This window comes from Piliocolobus tephrosceles, chromosome 12 (genome assembly GCF_002776525.5).
Source record: "Piliocolobus tephrosceles isolate RC106 chromosome 12, ASM277652v3, whole genome shotgun sequence".
In the NCBI taxonomy this organism is placed as follows: Eukaryota; Metazoa; Chordata; class Mammalia; order Primates; family Cercopithecidae; genus Piliocolobus; species Piliocolobus tephrosceles.
In genome coordinates, this window is record NC_045445.1 from 80,456,858 (window position 1) to 80,481,671 (window position 24,814).

Below are 24,814 nucleotides of genomic sequence, written 5' to 3' on the forward strand. Positions count from 1 at the left end.
GATTGATATAGAATTTATGTAAGGCAGTTACCTTGAGAATGAAAGGGCATATGTGAGATATAAATGGTAGTATGCAAGATCATAGAGTATTTAGTGATGCTCTACACATTTTTGAATACTCACAAATCTCAACCTTGGTTAAAAGAGAGGCTTAGACAGAACCTGACTGCAACTTATAGAATGGGGGCATGAGGAGCTCCATGGAATCCCCAGCAAAATAACCATAAATGTTGAAAATTATTTTTTAAAAACCAGCCACTTACATTATTGGAAATTGTCTGAAGGACATACAGCAAGTAGAGAAACATTTACTCCAGGAAATCTACCAAGTATTGGTAAAAGCAGTGAGGGAGTGTGGCATTTGAGTCTCAGTCTACTCCCTCCTCCACCCCACCTCAGCATGGCAGAAGCAATATTCAAGGCAGGTACAGCCAAGAGCACAATCTCCCCAGCTCGTTCCCAGTTTAGGGACACCGTATCTCCCTGAGGGAGGTAGGTTGTGATCATTTCTCATCCTCTCCAGCTCCATATTGCAGAAGCTAGTTCAGGCAAGAATAGCTAACAGGCCTGGAGCTCCCCTCCTCCCCAGGAAAAGGCAGGGTGAGAATTAGGCCCTGATCAACCTTGGCCCACTTCACTATGAGGGTGGAGGTTCCCCACTGGGAGGGGCAAACTAAGAAGATCAAAGGTTACCATCTCTTCCCAGCACTCAATTTGTAAAGCAAGGGTGTCACTACAAAAGAATTGGGCCACTGTTCTCGCCACTAACTCTGGAGGACTGCCACAGAAATTTTACTGGGGAGAGAGGCAGGCTGTAAGGACACAAAGCTCTGTAGCTTTTCCCAGAGGAATTGACTTAAGCGTGTGAGAAAGTTAAAACCTAAAGACAATCTCAAAAAACAATAGAGATTTGGGTTCTAAGCAATTAAGAGGAGGCTAGTAGCTCAATAAGAGCAAGAAGCTAAACCATATACTAGCTTAATGGCACATGAACATTTTTCAGGATAGATTATATGGTATACCATAAAACAAGCCTCAATAAATTTGAAAGATTTCAAAATCACACAAAGTATGTTCTATGACCAAAATGGAATGAAATCAGGAACAGAAAGAAATTTAGGAAACTCACAAATATATGGAAATTAAGCAATACACACCTAAATGACCAATGAGTCAAATAAGAATCACAAGGGAAATTAGAAAATACTTTGAGCTAAATGAAAAAGAAAATACAACATACCAAAGCTTGTAGGAAGCAGAGAAAACAGTGCTTAGAGGGAAGTTTATAGCTGTAAACACCAATGGAAAAAAAAAAGAAAAGAAAAATCAGTAACCTAACCTTCCACCTTAAGGCACTGGAAAAAGACAAGCAAACTAAGCCCAAAGCAAAGAGAAATGATGAAGTAATTCATTAATGCAGCAGAAATTAATGAAATAGAAAATGGAAAAAACAGTAGAGAAAATCAACAAAACCAAAAGTTCATTCTTTAAAAAGATCAACAAAATTGACAAATCTTTAGCTACACTGACCAAGAGAAAAAGAGAGAATACTCAAATTACTAAAACTAGGAATAAAAGAAGGGATATCGATACAACCTTACAAAAATGTAAAGAACTAAAGGGGAATACTATGGACAACTGGTTACCAACAAATTAGATAATTTTGATGAAATGGGAAAATTTCTTGAAAGACAAACTACTGAATCTGACTCAAGAAGCAAAGGAGATCTGAGTAGACTTACTACAATCAAAGAGAATTAGTAATATAAAATCCTTCCACAGAGAAAAGCCCAGGTGCAGATAGCTTTACTGATAAGTCTACCAAATAAAGAAGAGTGAACACCAATTCTTTACAAACACTTCCAAAAATAGAAGAGGTGACACTTGCAACCTCATTCTGTGAAGCCATTACTCTGATGCTAAAACCAGACAAAGATATCACAACAAAGTACAATTATAGATCAATATCTCTTATTAATAAAGATATAAAAATAAAATACTAGGTAACTGAATCCAGCAATATATTAACACGTTTATATACCTTGACCAAACCATATATATTCCAGGAATGCAAGGTTGTTTTATTATCTGAAAATTAATTAATGCAATACATCATGTCAATGGAATAAAGTACAAAGGTATATTATTGTCTCAGTAGACACAGAAAAACATTTGACAAATTCAATACCTTATCATGATAAATACTTACCAAATAAAGAATAGAGGAGCATTTTTTCAACCTGATAAATGGCATCTTTGAAAATCCACAGCTAACATGACATTTGATGGTGAAAGAATGAATGCTTTTCCCCTTAGATCAGAATAAGACAAGGACATCAACTCTTGCCACCAGTATCTAAAATTGTACTGGCAGTTTAGCAAGGGCAAAGAGCCAATAAAAAGAAATAAAAGGCATCAAGTAAATGAAGGAGTATAATTATCTCCATTTGCAGATGATAGTTCTTACATAGAGAAATCCTAAGGAATTCACAAAAAATCTGGAATAAACAAAGTTCAGCAAGGTAACAACATACAAGATAAATATGCAAAAATGAATTATATTTCTAAACAGGAGTGAATAACCAAAATGAAATTTAAAAATAATTTCTATTAAAATAGGATCAAAAATGAAATAATAAGGAATAAATTTAATAAAAGAAATATAAAATTTGTACTTTGAAAGATACAAAACATTGTTGAAAGAAAGTAAAGATCTGACTAAATGGAAAGACATCTATATTCTAGGATTAGAAGATTTATTGTTAAGGTGGCAACATTTCCCAAATTAATCTACAGATTCAACATCAACTGACTTTGCAGAAATTGACAACCTGTTTCTAAAATTTATATGGAAATTTAAAGGACCCAGAAGAGCTAAAACAATCTTAAAAAAGAAGAAAGTTGAAGGACTCCAACTTCCTAATTTCAAAACTTAATACAAAGCTACATTAATTAAAACAGCACAGGTACTGGCATAAGTATAGACATGTAGCTCTTTGGAATAGAATTGAGAGGTTAGAGATAAGCCATCACTTTATGCTGAGTTGACTTTTGACAAAGGTGCCAAGATAATTCAATGGGGAAAGAATAGTCTCTTCAACAAATGGTGCTGGGACAACTGTATGTCCACATGCAAAAGAATGAAATTGAACTTCTTCCTCACATCAGATATAAAAATTAACTCAAGACTGGGCACAGCAGCCCATGCCTGTAATTGCAGCACTTTGGGAGGCTGAGGTGGGAGGATCACTTAAAGTCAGGAGTTTGAGACCAGCCTGGCCAACATGGTGAAACCCCTACTCTTCTAAAAATACAAAAATTAGTTAGGTGTGGTGGTGTGCACCTGTAATCCCAGCTACTCAGGGGGCTGAGGCAGGAGAATCGCTTGAGCCCGGGTGGCGGAGGTTGCAGTGAGCCGAGATCGTGCCATTGCACTCCAGCCTGGGCAACAGAATGAGACTCCATCTCAAACAAACAAACAACGAAATTAAATTAAAAAAAATTAACTCAAAATAAATTGTAAACCTAAATGTAAGAGGGAAAACTAAAACACTATATTAGTCTGCCACAATAGAATACCACATAATAGGTGGTTAAATAACAGAAATTTATTTTCTCACAGTTCTGGAGGCTGGAAGTCCAACAGCACGGCTGGCAGGGTTGGTTTCTGGTGAGGCCTCTCATCTTGGCTTTCAGATGGCTACCCTTCCTGTGTTCTTACATGGCCTTACATGTTCTTACATGAGGGCCACCCTCATGACCTCATTTATCTTCTTAATTATCTCCTTGACGTCCCTATCTCCAAATATAGTCATATTAGGAGTTAGGGCTTTGACATATGAATTTTTTGGGGGAGGACAAAATTCAATACATAGCAAACATAGGAGTAAATATTTCTGACCTTGGGTTAAGAAAAAGCCTCTTAGATATGGCACTAAAAGCATAAGCTACTAAAGAAAAAATAGATAAACTGGAATGTATCAAAATTAAGAACTTTTGTGCTTCAAAGGACCCCATCAAGAAAGTAAAAAAGCAACCAATAGTATAGAAGAAAATATTCACAGATCGTGTATCTGATAAGGTACTTGTATCTAAAATAAAGAACTCTCAGAACTGAATATAAAAGATAGATAACCTAATTAAAAATGGTCAAAGAATCAGAGTTGACATTCCTCCAAAAAGATGTTCAGATAACCAATAAGTACGTGAAAGGATACTGAGCATCATTAATTTTGAAAGAAATGCGGGTCCCAACCACAATGAGATACCACTTCACACCCATCAGGATGACTGTAATCAAAAACACAGATTATAAGTGTTGCTGAGGATGTGGAGAAATTGGAACCCTCATACACTGCTGGTGGAAATGTAAAATGGTGCAGCTGCTTTGCAAAAGAGTCTGGTAGTTCCTTAAAAGGATTAAAAAAGAGATACCATATGATCTAGCAGTTTCACTCCTAAGTGTATATATACCCAAGAGAAATGAAAACGTATCACTCAAAAGCTTATACATTAATGTTTATAGCAGCATTTCTTATGATAGCCATAAACAAAAATAACCCAAATGTTTATCAACTGATAAATGGATAAATAAAATATGATACATCTGCACAATGGAATTTTTAAAATTTTTTTCATGTTACTGCTACCTCTGACGATGGGATATTTGGGGCAATAAAAAATGAATTACAGATACATGCCACAACACTGACAAACCTTGAAATTACTATGCTAAGTGTTAGAACCCAGACATAAAAGGCCATATATTGTATGATTCCATTTATATGAATGTCAACTAAGGCAAATCATAGAGACAGGAAGTAGATTAGTGGTTACTTAGGCTGGGGGACAACTGTAGAAGGGAAATGGGGAGTGACTGCTAAGGGGCACAGGATTTCTTTTTGGAGTGATGACAATGTTCTACAATTGATTGTGGTGATGGTCGCACAGCTGTGCATACACTAGAAACCATTGAATATATACTTCTTATGCATTCTTTTTACATATCTCAATAAAGTTGTTTCTAAAAATGAGAGAAAGAGGCTTAATGTTATACAGATGAGTGCAGAATATAAGTGCAATAGACCACTGATTTAGCTCCATTTCTGGAGCCCTGTATGCTTTAGTATTCTTTATATAGTACTGTCACATTTGTTCTAATCCAGCCCTGTCTCATTTTATGTGTACTCACCTCTGCATTCTTTGTTCAATAAGCAGTGTCTCAGCTCTACAGGAGGCACAGGATCCAGAGGTCCTCCATTTATGACCTTTCCTCAAGAGACATCGCTTTCCTGTGGTTAGCAGAGGTGTTTAAAATCCCTTAATAAATTTTCAAACATCTACTGTTCAATGCTGTTTAATACCATTCATAATACTATGTGAATTACTTTTAGTGGCTATGTGAGATACTTTTAGAAGATGCAGATATAAATAAGATAGTTCTTTCCTTAAAATTCAAGTACACGTTTGTCTATAATACAGAGTAAAAAAATAAGCTCATAAAAGTAAGAAAAACAAAATTCTGTGAGTCACAAAATAGGAGAATCAATGATAGCATCACAGAGGAGATAGCATTTGAGCTGAGCCTTGAAAGAGCAGTAGGATTTCAAGACATGGAAAGAAGAAGGCCATTTAAATGGAGAATATAATGAGCAAAAGGATATAAATGGTAGAAATGTCTGGCATGTGTATGGTATAGCTGTGATGCAAGTCTAACAGATGAATAAGACCAGTTTCATACTTTTGCCTTCTCTGTCTCTGCTCAATTGCGTTGGCACACAAAGATGACAAGCTAAAGCTATGAAGCTGATGTCCCATGTCACTATCATCTCTTCTCTTTACCCGTGTCTTTCCAAGAAGTTAATGTCATTACCATTACAAGAAAAAACACACTTTGCCAGTTTGCTCCTGCAACTTCCCTGTGCTATGGGTGCTATTTTGACAGAGCCATGGATCAGGAGGAGTTTGCAATCTGATAATACCGATCATATAGTGCTTTTTAATTATAAAGTTACACAGTTCCATGATTTAAAATAAATGTTAATAGATCAAAGATTTAGATGTGGCCAGGCGCGGTGACTCACGCCTGTAATCCCAGCACTTTGGGAGGCTGAGGTGGGTGGATCACAAAGTCAGGAGTTCAAGACCAGCCTGGCCAACATGGTGAAATCCCTTCTCTACTAAACATACAAAAAAATTAGCTGGGCCTGGTGGTGGGCACCTGTAATCCCAGCTACTCAGGAGGCTGAGGCAGGAGAATCACTTGAACCCAGGAGGCAGAGGTTGCAGTAAGCTGAGATCATGCCACAGCACTCCAGCCTGGGCAACAGAGCGAGACTCCATCTCAAAACAAAGTTTCTGATAATAAAAAATACTATAAACAAAGTCCAAATTCCAACAAACTAGCAACAATACTTGCAACACATATGATGTGCAAGAGACTAATTTCCTTAATATTTGTTAAAATATCAATAATAGAAAAAAGGAAATTTTTTTTTTTTTTTGAGAGGAGTCTTGCTCTGTCACCCAGGCTGGGGTGCAGTGGCTGGATCTCAGCTCACTGCAAGCTCCGCCTTCCGGGTTTACACCACTCTCCTGCCTCAGCCTCCCGAGTAGCTGGGACTACAGGTGCCCACCACCTTCCCCAGCTAGTTTTTTTTTGTATTTTTTAGTAGAGACGGGGTTTTACCGTGTTAGCCAGGATGGTCTCAATCTCCTGACCTCGTGATCCGCCCGTCTCGGCCTCCCAAAGTGCTAGGATTACAGGCTTGAGCCACCGCGCCCGGCCAGGAAAAATTTTTTTAAAGTTTAATGCTGAGCAAATACACACACGCACATGCACACACACACATACACATACACACACACACAATATGTATGAACCACAGAAGAGGGGAAGCAATGACAGCATCACAGAGGAGGTAGCGTTTGAACTGGGCCTTGAAAGAACAGTGAGATTTCAAGATATGGAAAGGAAGGGAAGGCCATTTAAATGGAGATTGTGAGCAAAAGGACATGAGTGGTAGAAATATGTGGCATTTGTATGGTATAGCTGTGATACAAATCTAAGAGATGAATAAGGCCAGTTTCATACTTCTGCCTTCTCTCGGCCTCTGATTTCTATTGAATTGTCAGTCTTTCTGGTACACACATATATATGTATGATGACTCCTAATGGGTGCAAGATTTCTTTTTGGAGTGATGAAAATGTTCTAAAATCAATTGCGGTGATGGTCATACAACTGTGCATACACTATAAACCATTGAATATATACTTATAATGCAAATTTTTTATGTATCTCAATAAAGTTGTTTTTAAAAATGACAGAGAATGAGGCTTATTATTATACAGATGGTACATATATGTATATATATATGTATATACCAAGACCATATATATACCAAGACTGGTATATGTGTGTAACAGGAAGACCAGCAATTCAGTAAAAATCCGACGGACGTGACCAAACAGTTCATAGGAAAAGAAATACGAAATACAGATAGCTTATAAATATATGAAAAGATTCACAACCTTACTCACAATAAAAAATTGGAAATTAAACTACAAGGAGGTTCTATTTCTTATCCATTAAAGTGAGACAAAGATTAAAAATTTTTATTAAAGCCTGTGTTCGCAAAGATGTAGGGAAACAGTCAGTCAATGTTGGTATATAAACTGTAGAATTTCTTTGAAGAATAACTTGGAGATGATTATCAAAATTTAATATACGTGATGAAGTATTTAGAGGGAAATGTACGAATATCTGCAGTTTACTCTGAAATGTATCAAAAAGGAAGATGGATAGATATGTGATGAACAAGGTACACTAAAATGTTAATGGTGGAGTTCAGGTGGTGAGTATACAGGAGTCCTCTGTAAAATTGTTTCATTTTTTTTGTTTGTTTGAAAGTGTTCATAATAAAACATTGGAAAATAATATGCTTACATCTTTGGATCAGCAATTCCAAGAATCTGCCCTGATATACTGGCACATGTGCATAAAGATATATTTACACAAATACTCATTGCAACATTCTAGTGATGAAAGATTTGATACAACCTAAATGTCCTTCAGTAGGGTACTGTTTACATGAGTAACCATTCAGTGAAATGTTCTGTAGACATTAAAAAAATGAGACAGACGTATTTAAAATTATCTCCAAGTTACTTATATATGAAAAAGCAAAACCAGTATAATACACAGTACTATCCTTTGTGTAATGTTTGTACATGCATAATATATCTCTGAAAGGATACAGAAGAAACTGGTAAAACAGGTTTCTCCAGAGAGATTTGGCAGTGGTGAAGGTGATGTGGTTCTGGGTAGGAGCAAGACTCACTGGTTATCCTTCAGTACAGTTTGATTTTTTTCATGAAAGAGTATTACTAAGTGCTGACTTACGAAGGGCGTGTTAGTTCTAAGAATTCTTTCTGAACTGGAATGGGTGTTCAGGATATTCACAGTGGAGTTCATTTGAAAGCTGGCTTTAAGAAACATTTGACAATCATTTTACATCATGCTTCTAAGAATGTGAGAGGACTTCTTCATTCTCAAGCCCTTTTAAGGAAGTTTTTTTCACCTAGATCTAATTGCTCTAGATATGCCCACTGTTCAGCAAACTGGAAATTCTTGTTTTTTTCTGGCTATAACACAACTACATAGCTGACATATGTACTCATTTCCATTAAACCAACACATCTGTTTTTGTGACAAATGTGGACACAAAATTTTTTGTTTAAATAGAATAGCCTCCACCAAGTAAATATGAGAAGCTTAAAAGTTTAGTCTCTATAGCTAACCCGATGTTCACTTTTTCCTCCTGCTTGTTATAGACTGGAAAGGAAAAATTAGCTGCCTGATTTTTAAATTCTGAAATGATTTCTTAGTTTAGAATCAAGTAGTCTAAACCAAGTCTTTAATATGTACACAGTAATATTTATTGTTATAAAAGGTGTATTAAAAACGGCTTAGTAAATTTTACATATATAAAAACTTTTAGTGCTCAGGATTTAGTAATTGTATAAATTTTTGTGAAATATATCCTGCAGTTTTCTGATTTATTATGATTTTGCTTTTTAATAAAACTTTTTACATTACACAAGTAGCACCTGTTTCTTGTAGAATACTGTAAAATTGCAAAGATGTCCAGAAAAGATAAAACTACCTTGAATCTCACCACCAAAGATAACTGCTATTAACTAACATCCTCCTGGTATGTATTTTTGTAGTTCTGTATGTTTGAGGGGGGAGATATAAAGAGAGGAGTTTTTAAGCAAAAATGGATCATATTATAAATATTAGGAGGCAGTGTAACATCTTACCTCCTAATGAAACTGCATTCAGCATTCTCTGAAATGAAACTGAAATCGACAAGTCAATTGAGCCCCGGTTCCACTATTTGTTAGTTACATGACCTTAGGAAAATTTTTAACTCCTTTAAGCCTCATGGAGAAAATAGAGGTGCTTACCTCTTAGGGTTGTTGTAAAAATTAAATGGATAATTCATGTAAAATACTCTGTGTGTAAGTTATAATATCTTTGTATGGCTTACATTTAGAATAATTATTTTTACTTAAAAATGCAATTTAAGTCCTTTTTAAAATCATAATTTTATCTATTTCTTGCTTAGTATTTAGACCCCTTCCAGCTCAGTTTTGAAATATTTGTCTTTTATTCCCCAAGTGCTTAGGTTTGTACATTTAAGCATATTATAAATTAGTTACCTATAGAATCAGATTTTACTTTTTGGTAAAATCTGTAAATAACAGTTAAAATTCTTCCATGTTGAAATATGCTTATATCTCGCTTAGTTGGAGACTAGCCTAGGGCTTGTTTGTGGTCTTGTTTTTATAGTTTAAGATCAAAGTACCTTCCATTGTTCCTAGACAGGAGTAGGATTACTTGGGAGTAGTGAGGTCACTTAGTCACTATGGCTGCCTATAAAGCTTACAGTGATAATTGACTAGTTCTGTATCTTTATTCCCTCTTTCCTCAGGACTCCATATCGTCCACAGCCTAGATGAAGTCAATTTCATACAGAACCTTGTGTTTTACATTGAAGCTGCATATAAAACTGCTGTGAGTACTCATTTTAGAATGCATTTTAGACATATGATGTTTTTGTTTTCTAAATACTGGGCAACTCAGTTGTTTTCTTAATGCTACTGCTCATAGTGAACCAACCTAAAAGGCTTCTGGCAGAAACTGTCTTTGGCCTCTTTCTTTATTAAGACCTGTCATCCTATGTCTTCTCTTCAAGGGGGTTACAGAGACAAGAGGGTCAGGATGCTATACTTTCATTCCTTTCAAACTCTGTGATATCTCATGGTATGTATTTGGCAATCTGGGCTAAATTGTGGTCTTATTTTAATGATTTAAGGTCTTAAGAGCAAGATAGCTAGGTTGTATTGTGGGTCAGTTAGCTACTTAGAAACAAAATTTAGTCATGTTTGTAATATTATCTGCAGGTGTTGATTCAGTGCTTACAATGCAAAAAAGTTATTTTTCCTTACAACTACCATATGAGGTAGGTTTCTGTTAAATCATAATATATTTAACATCTCTATATAAAATGTTAAGTGAGACACTACACAGGAATGCAATTTTTTCTTCTACAGTCTAACATAGACAACTTTTTGTTGTTGTTCACTGACGCTTTATTCATAATCTCCCAAACTGGAAATAACCCAAATATCTATCAACAAGTAAATGGATAAACAAACTGTGGTATATCCATAAAATAGAATACTACTCATCAATAAAAAGGAAGGAACTGTTGATTCATGCATCAGTGGGTGGATCTCAAAGGCATTATGCTTAGTGAAAGAAGTCAGACAAAAAATGTACAGACTGTATGATTCTACTCACATAAAATTCTAGAAATCTATAGTGACAAAAAGCAGATCCATGATTGCCTCAGGACAGGAGCAGAGGGAGAGATGAATTACAGAAGAGTATGAGGAGACTTTTGGAAATTTTGCAAATATTCATTATTATGATGATAGTTTCATGCCTGAAAACATATATCAAAATTAATCAAGTTGTACACTTTAAATATGTGCAGGTTTTTTGTATATCAGTTATACCTCCGTAAAGATACAAAAGTTATTATTATTTGTTGAGTATATAAATGCAGTCAATTACTCCAGGACAATACTGGAGACACACCACCAAAGGTGTCTTCTCTGTGTGCCCCTTTGCTGTGTTTCCATTTCTGTTTCTGTTTTTGTCTGTCACCCAGGCTGAAGTGCAGTGGCACGATCATGGCTCACTGCAGCCTCAAACTCCCAGGCTCAGGTGATCCTCCCACCTCAGCCTCCTGAGTAGTTGGGACTACAGGTATACGCCACCACATCTGGCTAATTTTTGTATTTTTTATAGAGACAAGGTTTTGCTATGTTGCCCTGGCTGGTCTCAAACTCCTCGACTCAAGCAATTTCACCCTCCTAGGCCTCTCAAAGTGCTAGGATTACAGGCATGAGCCACCACACCCAGCCTGTTTTCCACTTCTTACTTACCACCCTCCTCCTTTGTGACCAACACATTATTTTTTTATTTCTGTTAATTGTACAGTTATCTTTTAAATATGTTTAAATAAAAATTAGAAATTCATTTACCATTTCTGGTGTATTTTGTTTCTTCATGTAGATTCAGATTTCCAACTGGCATTATTTCCTTCTGCCTGAAAAACTTTCTTTAACATTTCTTCATTCTTCTAGTGATGAATTATTACAGCTTTTGTATGCCTGAAGAAGTCTTTATTTCATCTTCGTATTTGAAAAATATTTTCACTAGGTGTAGAATTTTATGATGGCAGATGTTTTTGTCTTTCAATACTTTAAAAATATTGTTCCACTGTCTTCTTGCCTGTATTGCTTCTAATGACAAATTTGTTGTCAACCTTATCTTTGTTCCTCTACATGAATGTGCCTTTTCCCACTGTCTGCTTTTAAAAATTTCTTTTATGTCTGGGCACGGTGGCTCATGCCTATAATTCCAGCACTTTGGGAGGCCGAGGTGGGTGGATCACCTGAGGTCAGGAGTTTTGAGACCAGCCTGACCAACATCAAGAAACCTTGTCTCTACTAAAAGTACAAAATTAGCTGGGCGTGGTGGCGCATGCCTGTAATCTCAGGTACTTGGGAGGCCGAGGCAGGATAATTGCTTGAACCCAGGAGGCAGAGGTTGTGGTGAGCCGAGATCACTCCAGCCTGGGCAACAAGAGTGAAACTGTCTCAAAAAAAAAAAAAAAAAAAAAGTTTCTTTTATTATTGACTTTAAGTACTTTGATTATGATATCTCTTGGTGTTATTTTCTTCACATTTCTTCTGTTTAGGGTCCATTTAGCTCCATGGATCTGTGCATATATAGTTTTCATCAAAAGTTTTCAGCAATTATTTCTTCATATTGTTTTTACGTTCCCCCGCTTCCTTTGGGTATTTAATAACGTGTGTATTCGGCTGTGTGATGTTGTCCCACAGCTCACAGATGTACTGTTTAGTTTTTTAATTCTTTTTTCCCTCTGTGTTTCATTTTGGACGGCTTCTATTACTATACCTTCGACTTCACGAATCTTTTTATTTACAATGTCTAATTTGTCACCAATCCCACCCAGTGTATTTTTCAGCTCAGATATAGTTTTATTGCTAAAAGTTGAATTTGAGTCTATTTTTCTATATTCCATGTATCTACTAAGCTTTCTGAATGTATGGAATATAGTTATAATACATGCTTTAATGTCCTTATCTGAGTATTCTAACATCTGTGTCAGTTCCAGGTTGGTTTCAGTTGATTGGTTTGTCTCATTATGGGCTATATTTTCCTGCTTCTTTGCATGCCTAGTAATTTTTTATTGGATGAAAGACATCATGAATCTTACCTTGTTGCATCCTAGATATTGTATTCCTGTAAATATTCCCGAGTTTTGTTCAGGGACCTAGTTAATTTAGTTGAAAACAGTTTAATCCATTATTAATTTTAAAATGTGTTACATGGGACCAGAGTCATGCCTAGTCTGGAGCTAGTTATTCCCCCACTACATAGGTAAGACACTTCTGAATACTCTACCCCATGTCCCCTGAATTATGACGTTTTCTAGTCTGGTTAGTTAGAACAGGCACTATTTCTTGTCCTGTGTGAGCACTAGGTATTTTTTCCCTTTAATTCTTTGGGTGATTCTTTCCCTAGCCCCAAGTGGTTTTCTCACTTACATGCATTCTTCATTATTCTGCTGAATATTTGAGGCGGACCCTCTGCAGATTTCTGTGGTTTTCTGTGTAGCTTTCTCTTCTCCGTTAATCTGTCCTGCAAATTACGGTTACCTTGGTGTATCTGTACCCTTAGCTCCATTTCCTCAACTCAGGGAGTCTGCCAGGCTCTGTTTAGTTTTTTCCTCCCTGTATAGTGGCTTGGAAACTCTTACAACAGTAGGCTGGGACAGTCATAGGACTCATCCTGTTTGCTACCCTTTCTCAGAAATCACTGTCCTTCATTGTGTGATGTTCATTGTATTGAAAACCATTATGTTATAAATAGTTTTTTAGTTGTTGCAGGTGGGAAGGTAAATCTGGAACCTGTTACTTCATATTCACTGGAAGCACAAACCTAACATAGATAATTTTATGCAAACAGACATTATTTGTTGACCGATGGCTTTGCTTTTGGCACCACAGGCCTGCTGTGGTTCAATGCAGAAGTTAGGGTTCTTTGGCCTCTCCATTATATCCAATGATTATAATAGTAGAATTATTGATATTTCTGTATTCTCATACTCTAACCTTTGCTGCACAAACTAGAATGGAGCTGGATTGAGGGACAGGTAAGGCCAGCCATCATGGCTTACCTTCCTGAAACTTCACTTTAACTCAGAGATTTGGCATGAAAAGTAATTAAAGGTAGATACAGAGATATAGATGTGGTGGGAGGGGGTGTGTGTGTGTGCATGCACATACACGTGAGCACATGTCTGTTTCCAAGTTCCATTTCATAAGAGGGCCTAGAAGCAATGACACCTCAGTGATAATGAGTGTACCCAGTCTTGGATTCTGACTATCATTTTCTGATCAAATAAACCAGGGCTGCTTATGGAAGTGGTTGATTCCAGGGCTGTGGTGGGGAAAATACGAGATAAAATTGGAGCATCTTACAGTGCCAAAAAGTGAAAAAATGTTCACAAAGGGAGTGTTTTGTTTTGTTATGTTTTGTTTTGAGACAGGGCCTCTCTTTGATGCCCAGGCTAGAATGCAGTGGTGTAATCATGGCTTACTTCAGCTTCAACCTCCTGGACTCAAGCTATCTTGCCACTTCATCCTCCTCAGTAGTTGGAACTATAGACAAGCACCATCATGCCTGGCTAATTTAAAAAAAACTGTAGAAACAGGGTCTTACTGTGTTGCCCAGGTTGGTCTCGAACTCCTGGGCTCAAGTGATCCTCCCACCTCAGCCTCCTAAATTGCTGGGATTTCAGGCAGGACCTACCATGTTCAGCCATGCTCAAAAAGGAATAGGCATGTCAAAAGGTCACAGGAGCCAACCTGAAAGAACACCCAAAGCCAAAGCTGGAGCAGTTTGAACAACAAAATAATAGTGATAGTGTTTTATTATAAGCCAGAGAAAAACCTAAATATCTGTAAGTTCATAGCAATATAAATAACTGAATGAATGAATGAATAAATAAATAAATAAATAAATAAATAAATAAATGGGAGAGAAAGGACAGCTCTTCCTTAGAGAAGAGTTGCAACTAATGGCTGTAGGAGTAATGAAGAGAACTAGAAAATCACCATTAAAGCACCACTGTAATAATTGTTCCTGTCAAGATCCATCAGTGGATGCTGAATTAGTGGGTTAATGTTTGAGAGAAACAAGATATTTGCATGCTGCTAAAGTATCTCTCTCAAGATATTTCTTAATTACAATGGAAAAAATAGTAACAGTAGAATTGAGAAACCCAGCAGACATCACATTAACCAAGTGATAAGAGTTAATATCACCAGTAATAAGATGTTTCAGCATTGTACATCCCTGCTATGATGCACTGAGAAGGACACAGCATAATGTCTGTAATACATATTCTTGCCTAAAATGCATAATCTCAGTCTAATCATGAGAAAACATTAAGCAAACCCAAATTGAGGGAAATCTACTAAATACCTGATCACTAATCTTCAAAGAGTGTCAAGGTCACAAAAGACAAGACTTGAGGAACTGTCACTGATTAGAAGAGACTTAAAGAAACATGACAAATGCAGCATGAAATTCTGGATTGGACCCTGGAATGTACAAAGGCCACTGGTGGGGAAAAAGTGGTAAAATCCAAATAAAGTCCATAGTTTGGTTAATAGTATTGTGCTGATGTTAATTTCTTAGCTTTAACTATTGCACTGTGGTTATGTTAGATGTGAACATTAGGGGAAGCTAAGTGAAAGGCATATGGGAACTCCTTGTGGTGTTTTTACAACTTTTGTATGAGTCTAAAGTTATTCCAAAATAAAAAATTTTTAAAAGTAATTTTAAAAGCTATATGATTGAGAGGATTTATAGAGCTCTGGCTAAGAGGGTAGGCTTTGGAGTGAGATTCCTTGGACTGTAATCCTGGCTCTGTCACTTATTAGGTGTATGACTTTGAGTGAGTCACTTAACTTCTCTTTGCATCATCAGTTTCATCATCTATAAAATGTAAGGATTAAGGAAGATAATGTAAAATGCATAAATAAGTGCATGGTACTTTGTCAGTACCAATAGAGAGTAAAATTAGAATGAACATTTACAATAAAATATTGGGCTGCTCTTTAGGCTCCATCTTCCAGATCTACTGGGTATTTGCTTTAGTGAAAAATTTTGAGAAACACCTCTCCAGATAGACTGAGTTATAGTTCTTAGCACTCCTGATTAACTGTTGAGGAGTCTTCCAATGGCTTGGAGGCTCCAGTAGAATTTAAAGCTATTGGCAAAGTAGCTGCAGGGGCAACCCAACTCATTAGCATCTCCTTAATAAGCATTGTGGGTATATATATATATATATATATACACACACACACACACACACACACGGCAAATTAGTTACTCCTAGTATCTTACATTCAAGGGCAAACACTTCCTGCATCTAGGAAATATTTAGTAGTTATGACTTGCTAATTGTATATTGGTTATTTTATGCCAGGACTTCGGGATATGGGAACGTGGAGACAAGACCAACCAAGGGATCTCAGAGTTGAATGCCAGTTCAGTTGGAATGGCAAAGGTAATTTTCCTTTCTTGTTTGTACTGCGTATGGGATAAGGAAGTCTGGTGTCCCTTTGTCACAGATAAAACTTAATGTGAGTGTGGACCATAATCAAATTAATTATTATTTTAAACCACAGGCAACATTCAGATTCTCCTGTAGAACCATGGATATGTAGATGAAAACTTTCATAAGCTGCAGATCTGATATCCAACTGCTTTTGTGACATGTCTTTACTTATATTATATCCCATAATGTCGTGAAAGGACTTAAACTAAACTTATCATCTCTACCATTACAAAAACAAGCAAAAGAAGGCTTTTATTCCTTCCATTTACCAGTTGACCAAGCTTTATATCAAGGAATCATCTCTCAATCCTCTATCCTCTTTATTTTCCTCCATCCCCCAAATCATCATCATCATCATCATCATTAGCAGCAACAGCATTACTGTTCAATTTGGCTCTACTTTTTCATCCTACCCACTCTTGTCTTTTCTGGAAACAGCAAGAAGGCATACAATAAGATAGCAGGAATAGGATCAAACATATCCATTATGAGAAATATGCATGATTTAGTCTCTCTTACTAATATGCAAAAACATAGATTGATTTTAAAAACTAAAAGAAAATCCAATATATGCTGTCTGTAAGAGCTCTAATATAACAAAATGATACAGAAATGTTAAAAACAGAAGGATGAGCAAAATACAGTCTGACAAACATGAAAAAGAGCTAGGGTGACTATGTGAATGTCAAGTGAAGTAGAATTCAAAGTAAAAAATATTACATGGAACAAAGAGGACAAGGGGAGTCATAATAGAATTTCATTCTATTTTTGTTTTATTTTATTTATGTGTATATGTATGTATGTATGTATTTATTTTGAGACGGAGTCTCGCCTTGTTACCCAGGCTGGAGTGCAGTGGCACGATCTCGGCTTACTGCAACCTCCACCTCCTGGGTTCAAGAGTTTCTCCTGCCTCAGTCTCCTGAGTAGCTGGGACTACAGGCATCCGCCACCATGCCCAGCTAATTTTTTTATTTTTATTTTTAGTAGAGACAGGGTTTTGTCATGTTGACCAGGCCGGTCTTGAACTCCTGACCTCAGGTGATCCATCTGCCTCGGCATCCCAAAGTGCTGGAATTACAGGCATGAGCCACCGCGCCTGGCCTAACAATCTCATAGCGCACTGAACAACATAACCAAACATCCTTCCATGTCATTTCACACAGACAAATTTAGTTCATTCTTTTCAGCTGCTATACAGTATTCAATAATTGCTCCATTGACAGAATTGTCTTTATTTTTTAATATTCCAGATAATGCTTTAGTGAAGATCCTTGTACATACATCCAGGTAAATTTACACAAATATTTTTATAGGAAAAATTCCTAAAAGTGGAACCCTTAAGTTAAGGGATGTATACTTTTAAATTGCCCTTCAAAAATATTTCCACTAGTTTACATTTCCCCATCCTCATATGATGGATATATGTCATTATATACCATAGATGTCATTTTTCTTTTCTTTTTTTTTTTTTATCATAAACTGTTTCTTTCAGTGAATAAAAGTGTTTGACAGAGAAATACCTTTGGAAACAAACATTGAGAACATGTTATTACAACCTGTTTCTTTTTGCACTGGTACTTATTATTGCAAGTTTACATATAGAGCTTTTTTGCCGTTTTTCTCAATACCTGGATATTATCAGTATTTTTATATATTTGATTTAAAGTTTTTTCCACTTAACCTTTTTTACTTTTTATTTTGTAATCATTTCTGACTTAGAGAAAGTTATAATAATTGTACAAAGAATTCCTATATAGTACCCTTCACTCAAGTTCCCTACTTGTTAATATTTGCTTTATCTTTTTCTCTGATTAAACAAAACACACACACACACACAATTATTTTTTTCTGAACCAGTAGACAGTACATTGCAGACGTGATGCCCCATTACTCCTAAATATTTCAGTGTGAATTTCCTCAAGGACTCTTTTATAACCATGATACAAGCATCAAAATCAGGAAATGAACACTGGCATTATACTGCCACCTAATTGACATAACCCATTCACATTTATTTAATTGTCCCAATAATGTGATTTACGGCAAAAAAAATCCTTTTGATCCGGGATCCAGTCTAAGATAACATATTGCACATTTAATCGTAATGTCTCTTTAGGCTTCTTCAGTCTGGAGTCCTTACTTGTCTTTCATGACCTTAGCATTTTTTAAGAGTATAGGCCAGTTATTTTACAGAATGATCCTCAATTTGATTTTGTGTGATATTTCCTCACGATTAGATTCAGGTTATGTGTTTTTGGCAAGAATTCCACAGACGTGATGCTGTGTTCTTAGTTTATTATCAGGAAGCACATGATGTGAATTTGTCCCATTACTGTTGAAGTTATCTTTTATGAATTCATTAAGGTGGTATCTACCAGGTTTCTCCACTGTAAATTTTCTATTTTCCCTTTGTAATTGCTATGACTTGAATGTTTGTGGTCCCTCCTCACCAAAATTGATATTGAAACTTAATTACCAATGCAGCAGTATTGAGAGGTAGAGCCTTTAAGCTGTGACTGGATCATGAGGGCTGTTCCCTCATGAATGCATTAATCCACTCATGGATTAATGGATTAGTGAGTTATCATGGGAATGGGACTGGTTGCTTTATAAGAAAAGGAAGAGACACTTGAGCTAGCACACTCAGGCCCCCTCATCATGTGATATCCCATTTCACCTCGGGACTCTGCAGAGTTTCTACCAGTCAGAAGCCCTCACCAGATAGGGCCCCTTGACCTTGGACTTATCAGCATGATGAAGGGGAGCCAGGTGCTGTTCCTCAAGACAGTGGAAGAAAGACCCCAAGGCATTTCAGAGATCTTAGATGCTGCCTTTTCTATCACAGGCCCAAAGGCCTAGGAGGGCAGAATAGTTTCAGTGGACAGGCCTGGGGTGTTCTTTATGGTGTTCTTTATGCCCAGGACTGCCTTGGGACTCTACTCTCGGCACCCCTGTTTCAGTGTTTACTCAGCTCATGCCACTACTCCAAAAGGTCCAAGTGATAAACCTTGAAGGTATCCATGTGGTGTTAATTCTGCAGGTCCACAGAATGCAAGAGCTGCAGAAGCATAGCAGTTTCCACCTGGATCTCAAAGGATATATAAAACAGCTTCTGGGCCCAGGCAGAGACTCGTCACAGGGGTGGAACCATCACAGAGAGCCCCCGCTAGAGCAACACTGAAGCAGAAACATGGGGTTGCAGCTTCCACAGAGAGTTCCCACTAGGACAGGACCACCACTGGAATGCCAGAACTGTAGAGTCACTGGCAGCATGCAAGGCCTGCCTGGGAAAACTTCAGGCACCAGACTTCAACCCATAGAAGCAGCCACCTGTACTGTACCCATCAAAGCCATAGGGGCAGGGCTGCCTGAGGCCTTAGAGACCCAATCCCAACCCGAGCATGGAGTCAAAAGAGATTATTCTTCAGCTTTCAGATTTAATGTCTGCTATGCTGGGTTTAAGACTTGCTTTAAGCCTGTTATTCCTTTCTTTTTGCCTATTCCTGTCTTTTGGAATGAGAATATCTCTGTCTGTCTTAATTCCTGTACCACCATTGTATCTTGAAAGTTGATAAATTGTTTTGATTTCAGACTCACAGATGACATTTTGGACTTTTGAGTCTTATCCTTGGTGGTGGAATGAGTTAAGACGTTGAGGCTATGGGGGTTAGAATGAATGTAGTTATATGTGAAAAGGACATGAGTTTGGCGGGGGCAAGGAGTAGAATAGTAAGGCAGTAATTAATGAGTATTTTGTGCCTGGCCAACTTCTACTTACCCTATAGGTCTCAGTTTAGATGTCATTTCTTCAGGGAAGACTTTCAAAACTGCCTTCTACCCCCAAGACTAGGTCAAGTCTGCCCCTTAATTGAAGAATTACAGATAACTAATAAATACTAGAAATAATATTCAATCTTGTTAGCAATTTAATGCATGTGAATGCAACAGATATACCATTTTTTATCACATTAGGAAAAAATTTTAAGATAATACATTGTTTGCATTAAGGAAGGTATTGTCATATACTGCTAGCGATAGCTATGTTGGTACAACTTGCAAGAAAAGCAATTTAGCATTATGCCTTAAAAATTATTCATACTCTTTTACCCAATGATTCTACTTCAGGGAATTGATGCTTACAAAATAATTCAAAATGAATACAAAGAGTTATTTTATTAGCTTGACAGCCATTATTGTGAGCCTACTGTATGCCATACTGTGTGCTAGATATTAGTGAAGACATAATCCCTGACCTCAAGGAATTTATAATTTAGCAAGAGATGTTTATCAAAGTTCTATTTCTAATAGCACAATATTAAAGGCGACCTAAGTTTCCAACAATTGGTAAATGGCTAAATATACTTTATTATAGCCATATGAGATAATAGTATTCCAAAATAGTTTTTGTAACATGGAAAAATACTTGTCCTATATTATCAATTGTAAAAAGTAGGATACCAGATGTGATCTCAACTGTACACAGACAGAAAAAACTAATAAAAAACATGTCAAAAATGTTAAAAGTGGTTGTTTTGGGTGATTTTCTTGCCCTCTCTGTACTTTACTGTGTTTTCAAAATATTCTATAAGGAGTGTGTTTTACTTTTATGATCAAAAAATATATTTAGAAAAGTAAGAAATTAATAAATTATATTTTAAAAAACATAATATCTCATTTATATGTGGAATCTAAAGAAGTTGAACTCATAGAAGGAAAGAGTACAATGATGTTACTTAACGTATGATGCTTAACCTGATAGTGCTACAAACTCCTTAACTTTTTCTGAGACAATATGGGAGACAAAGAAAAACTCAGAATGCCCTGGGAATAAATAATGTTATTTTATTATATATTCTGTCAGACATATTCAAAAGTGACATCATGTAGGTTGATAAGATACTGGGGTATAGGGAGAAGAAATGTATATCTTTCTAATACTAAACTTGTCCTTTCCTTTCTTGTTCCTCACAGGCAGCCCTGGAAGCGTTAGATGAACTGGATCTGTTTGGTGTAAAAGGTGGACCTCAATCCGTTATCCATGTCCTGGCTGATGAAGTACAACACTGCCAGGTAAGAGATTATGGAAAATGGAAATAGCAAATTTTATTCTTGCCCAGACTCAGATTTAAGCATGAGCTTTATTTGTTTTTTTTGTTTTTTTTTTTTTTTTTGAGGCAGAGTCTTGCTCTGTCGCCCGGACTGGAGTGCAGTGGCCGGATCTCAGCTCACTGCAAGCCCCGCCTCCCGGGTTTACGCCATTCTCCTGCCTCAGCCGCCCGAGTAGCTGAGACTACAGGCGCCCGCCACCTCGCCCAGCTAGTTTTTGTATTTTTAGTAGAGACGGGGTTTCACCGTGTTAGCCAGGATGGTCTCGATCTCCTGACCTCGTGATCCGCCCGTCTCGGCCTCCCAAAGTGCTGGGATTACAGGCTTGAGCCACCGCGCCCGGCCTAAGCATGAGCTTTAGATTAAGGATAGCTGAATGAGAGAGAGTGTATCATCTGATTAATTACCATGTACCAAAAATACCTTTAGCAAGCATACTGTACCGAGATAAGCCTAATATAGCATGGGCTATAAAATAGATCATAATCCTGTTCTCTAGCCCAAGGTTATAAAGGGATCCCACCATACTATATGAAATTATCCACCACTATCATATCAAAAGGATATGATCTCTCTTTCTGAGTGTCTCCTTTTCTAAATATATAAAGAAAACAAGAGATGATAGATTTTTAGTATTCTTGTTAGTGTTTCTGAAGCACTATCTTGTCCCTGGTTGGCTCTAAGCTTAGATATTTGGAGATTAGACTTTAAGTGGCAAATATGTATTTTCAGTTTTGTTTAGGATTACTCTCCATATGGAAAGATTAAGGCTTTTCTCATTGGCATGAAGAATTTTCTCCTTTTCTTTAAACCCTGATTAGATACCATAGGGTCCTATTGAATATAAACTCATCTCCAATTTTAAAAACAAAATTTCCCAGAGGAAAAAAATATGTCAGAAGTAGAGGAGCTGAGCCTTCCCTATCCTGCTTCTCAGCAGCTATGTTTTCTCTTGACTTTATTCTTAAGTAGTTGCTAATGGAGCAACAGGACTGTGGGTGGTATAATAATGTTAGAATATTCCTTATTCATGAGTAACTGGTTAAGAATCAGGATAAGGAAGTATTGAGAGCAGAATTAAGACAAGGGATGATTTACAGAAACTGCTGGTTTTCTAAGTTCTAACTATTGAGTAATGTCTAGATTTTCTTGTGAATGGTCCTCTTCTACATAAATCTTTTGAAACTAAAGCTGTTAGTTTTACAATGCCAAGGTATTTACTTACCTACTTAAAATGGATAAAGAATGTTCTGTTCTATTTTGTCAAACATATTCAAAAGTGATATCATGTGTGTTGATAAGATATTGGGGTAAAGGGAGAAGAAATACATCCTTTTATATAAACTTAACTACTTTTCTCTTAGTCTATCCTGAATTCACTACTGCCCCGTGCTTCAACATCAAAAGAGGTTGATGCTAGTCTACTCTCAGTGGTTTCCTTCCCTGCCTTTGCAGTAGAGGATAGCCAGTTGGTGGAGCTCACGAAACAGGAAATCATCACCAAGCTTCAGGTATATCCCTATGTGCCTTTGTTTTATTTAAGGCTGTGGCTTTAAGGGTAAATTGTGCCTTTGGGGGCTTTAAGTATGACCTGTGACTGTGATTTCAAGAAACCTTTAAGTTTTCTGAGTTGTCTTTACAGTTTCTTTTAAAAGTGTTAAAGCTTCTACAGCCATTGCTGGTAGCAATGCAGGGTGTCACACCCACTTTAGAAAACAGTTTGGCAGTTTCTTATAAATTTAGTCATATACCCTCCCTATAACCCAACTATGTCATCCTAGAAATCTACCCTACAGAAATGAAAACTTATACTCACGAAAAAATCTGCACACAAATGTTTACAGCAGCTTTATTCATAATTGCCAAAAACTGGAAAAAACCTTCAACAGAGGAAGGGATAAACAAATTACACTATATGCATGCAGTAGAATACTGCTCAACAATAAAAAGATACAAGGTACCAACTTGATCAGATTTAATCATGGTGTATAATCTTTTTGATATGCTGTTGGATTTGTTTTGATAGCATTTTGTTGAGGATTTTTGCATCTGTGTTCATCAGGGATATTGGCCCATGGGTTTTCTGTTGTTCTTGTTGTGTCCTCGTCAGTTTTGGTTTCAGGGTACTGCTGGCCTTGTAGTGAGTTTGGAAGAAGTCCCTCCCCTTCAATTTATTGGAGTAGTTTGGTTTTAGCTCTTTAAAAGTTTGGTAGAACTCAGCAATAAAGCCATCCATTCCTGGACTTTTCTTCATTGGAGTACATTTTATTACTGATTCAATCCCATTACTTGTTATTCGTCTTTTCAGGTTTTCTGTTTCTTCTTGGTTCAATCTTGTTTGGGTATATGTGTCCAGAAATGTACCTGTTTTCTCTAGGGCTTCCAATTTCTTGGCACATACTTATTGATAATAGTCTCTAATAATTCTTTGTATTTCTGTGGTATCGGTTATAATGTCTTTTTTTTATTTCTGATTTTATTTACTTGGGTCTTTTATTCTTAGTCTGGCTAATGGTTTGCCAATTTTGTTTATTTAAAAGACTTTTCATTTTGTTGATCTTTTGTATTTTTTGGCCTTAATTTCACTTGTTTCTGTTTTGGTCTTTGTTATTTCTTTCCTTCTATTAATTTTGGGTTCTGTTTGTTCTTTTCTAATTCCCTGAGTTGCATCATTAGGTTGTTTATGTCAAATCTTTCTACTATTTTGATGTAGGCATTTATTGCCATAAACTTCCTTCTTAGTACTGCTTTTGCTGTATCCCATAGGTTTTGGGATGTTATGTTTCCATTTTTGTTTATTTTAAGAAATTTTAAAGTTTTTTTCTTAATTTCTTCATTGAGGAGCATGTTGTTTAATTTCTGTGTATTTGTACAGTTTCAAAAGTTTCTCTTGTTATTGATTTTTAGTTTTCATTGCAGTCAGAAAAGAAAATTGAGAATGATTTCAGTTTTTAAAAGTTTGTTGAGACATGTTTTATCGCCTAATATATGATCAATCCTGGAGAATGTTCCATGTGCTGATGTGTTTTCTGTACCTGTTGGATGAAATGCTCTGTAAATGTCTGTTAGGTCCATTTGGTCTATAATGCAGTTTAAATCTAGTATTTCTTTGTTGATTTTCTGTATAAATGATCTATCTAATGCTAAGAGTAGAATGTTGAAGTCTCATACTATTATTGTACTGGAGTCTAACTCTCCTTTTAGATCTAATAATATTTGGTTTATATATCTGGATGTTCCAATGTTAGGTGCATATATATTTACAATTATTATAACTTCTTGCTGAATTGATCCTTTTATTATTATGTAATGACATTCTTTGTCTCTTTTTACTGTTTTTAACTTAAAACCTATTTTATCTGATATAAGTATAGCTACTCCTGCTTGATTTTGGTTTGTATTTGCGTGGAAC

General features: G+C 36.4%; 1 protein-coding gene across 2 annotated transcripts in view; it reads left to right on the forward strand.

The window, feature by feature from the left end:
* PHKA1 (phosphorylase kinase regulatory subunit alpha 1) overlaps positions 1–24,814 on the forward strand; it is a 141,134-nt gene that overhangs the window by 19,486 nt on the left and 96,834 nt on the right. For both annotated transcript variants that reach the window (XM_023202119.2, XM_023202120.1), the window contains exons 5-8: positions 9,997–10,079; positions 16,162–16,242; positions 21,268–21,366; positions 22,767–22,913. In XM_023202119.2, the coding sequence (XP_023057887.1) occupies positions 9,997–10,079; positions 16,162–16,242; positions 21,268–21,366; positions 22,767–22,913 (410 nt within the window). The remainder of the gene's footprint in view (positions 1–9,996; positions 10,080–16,161; positions 16,243–21,267; positions 21,367–22,766; positions 22,914–24,814) is intronic.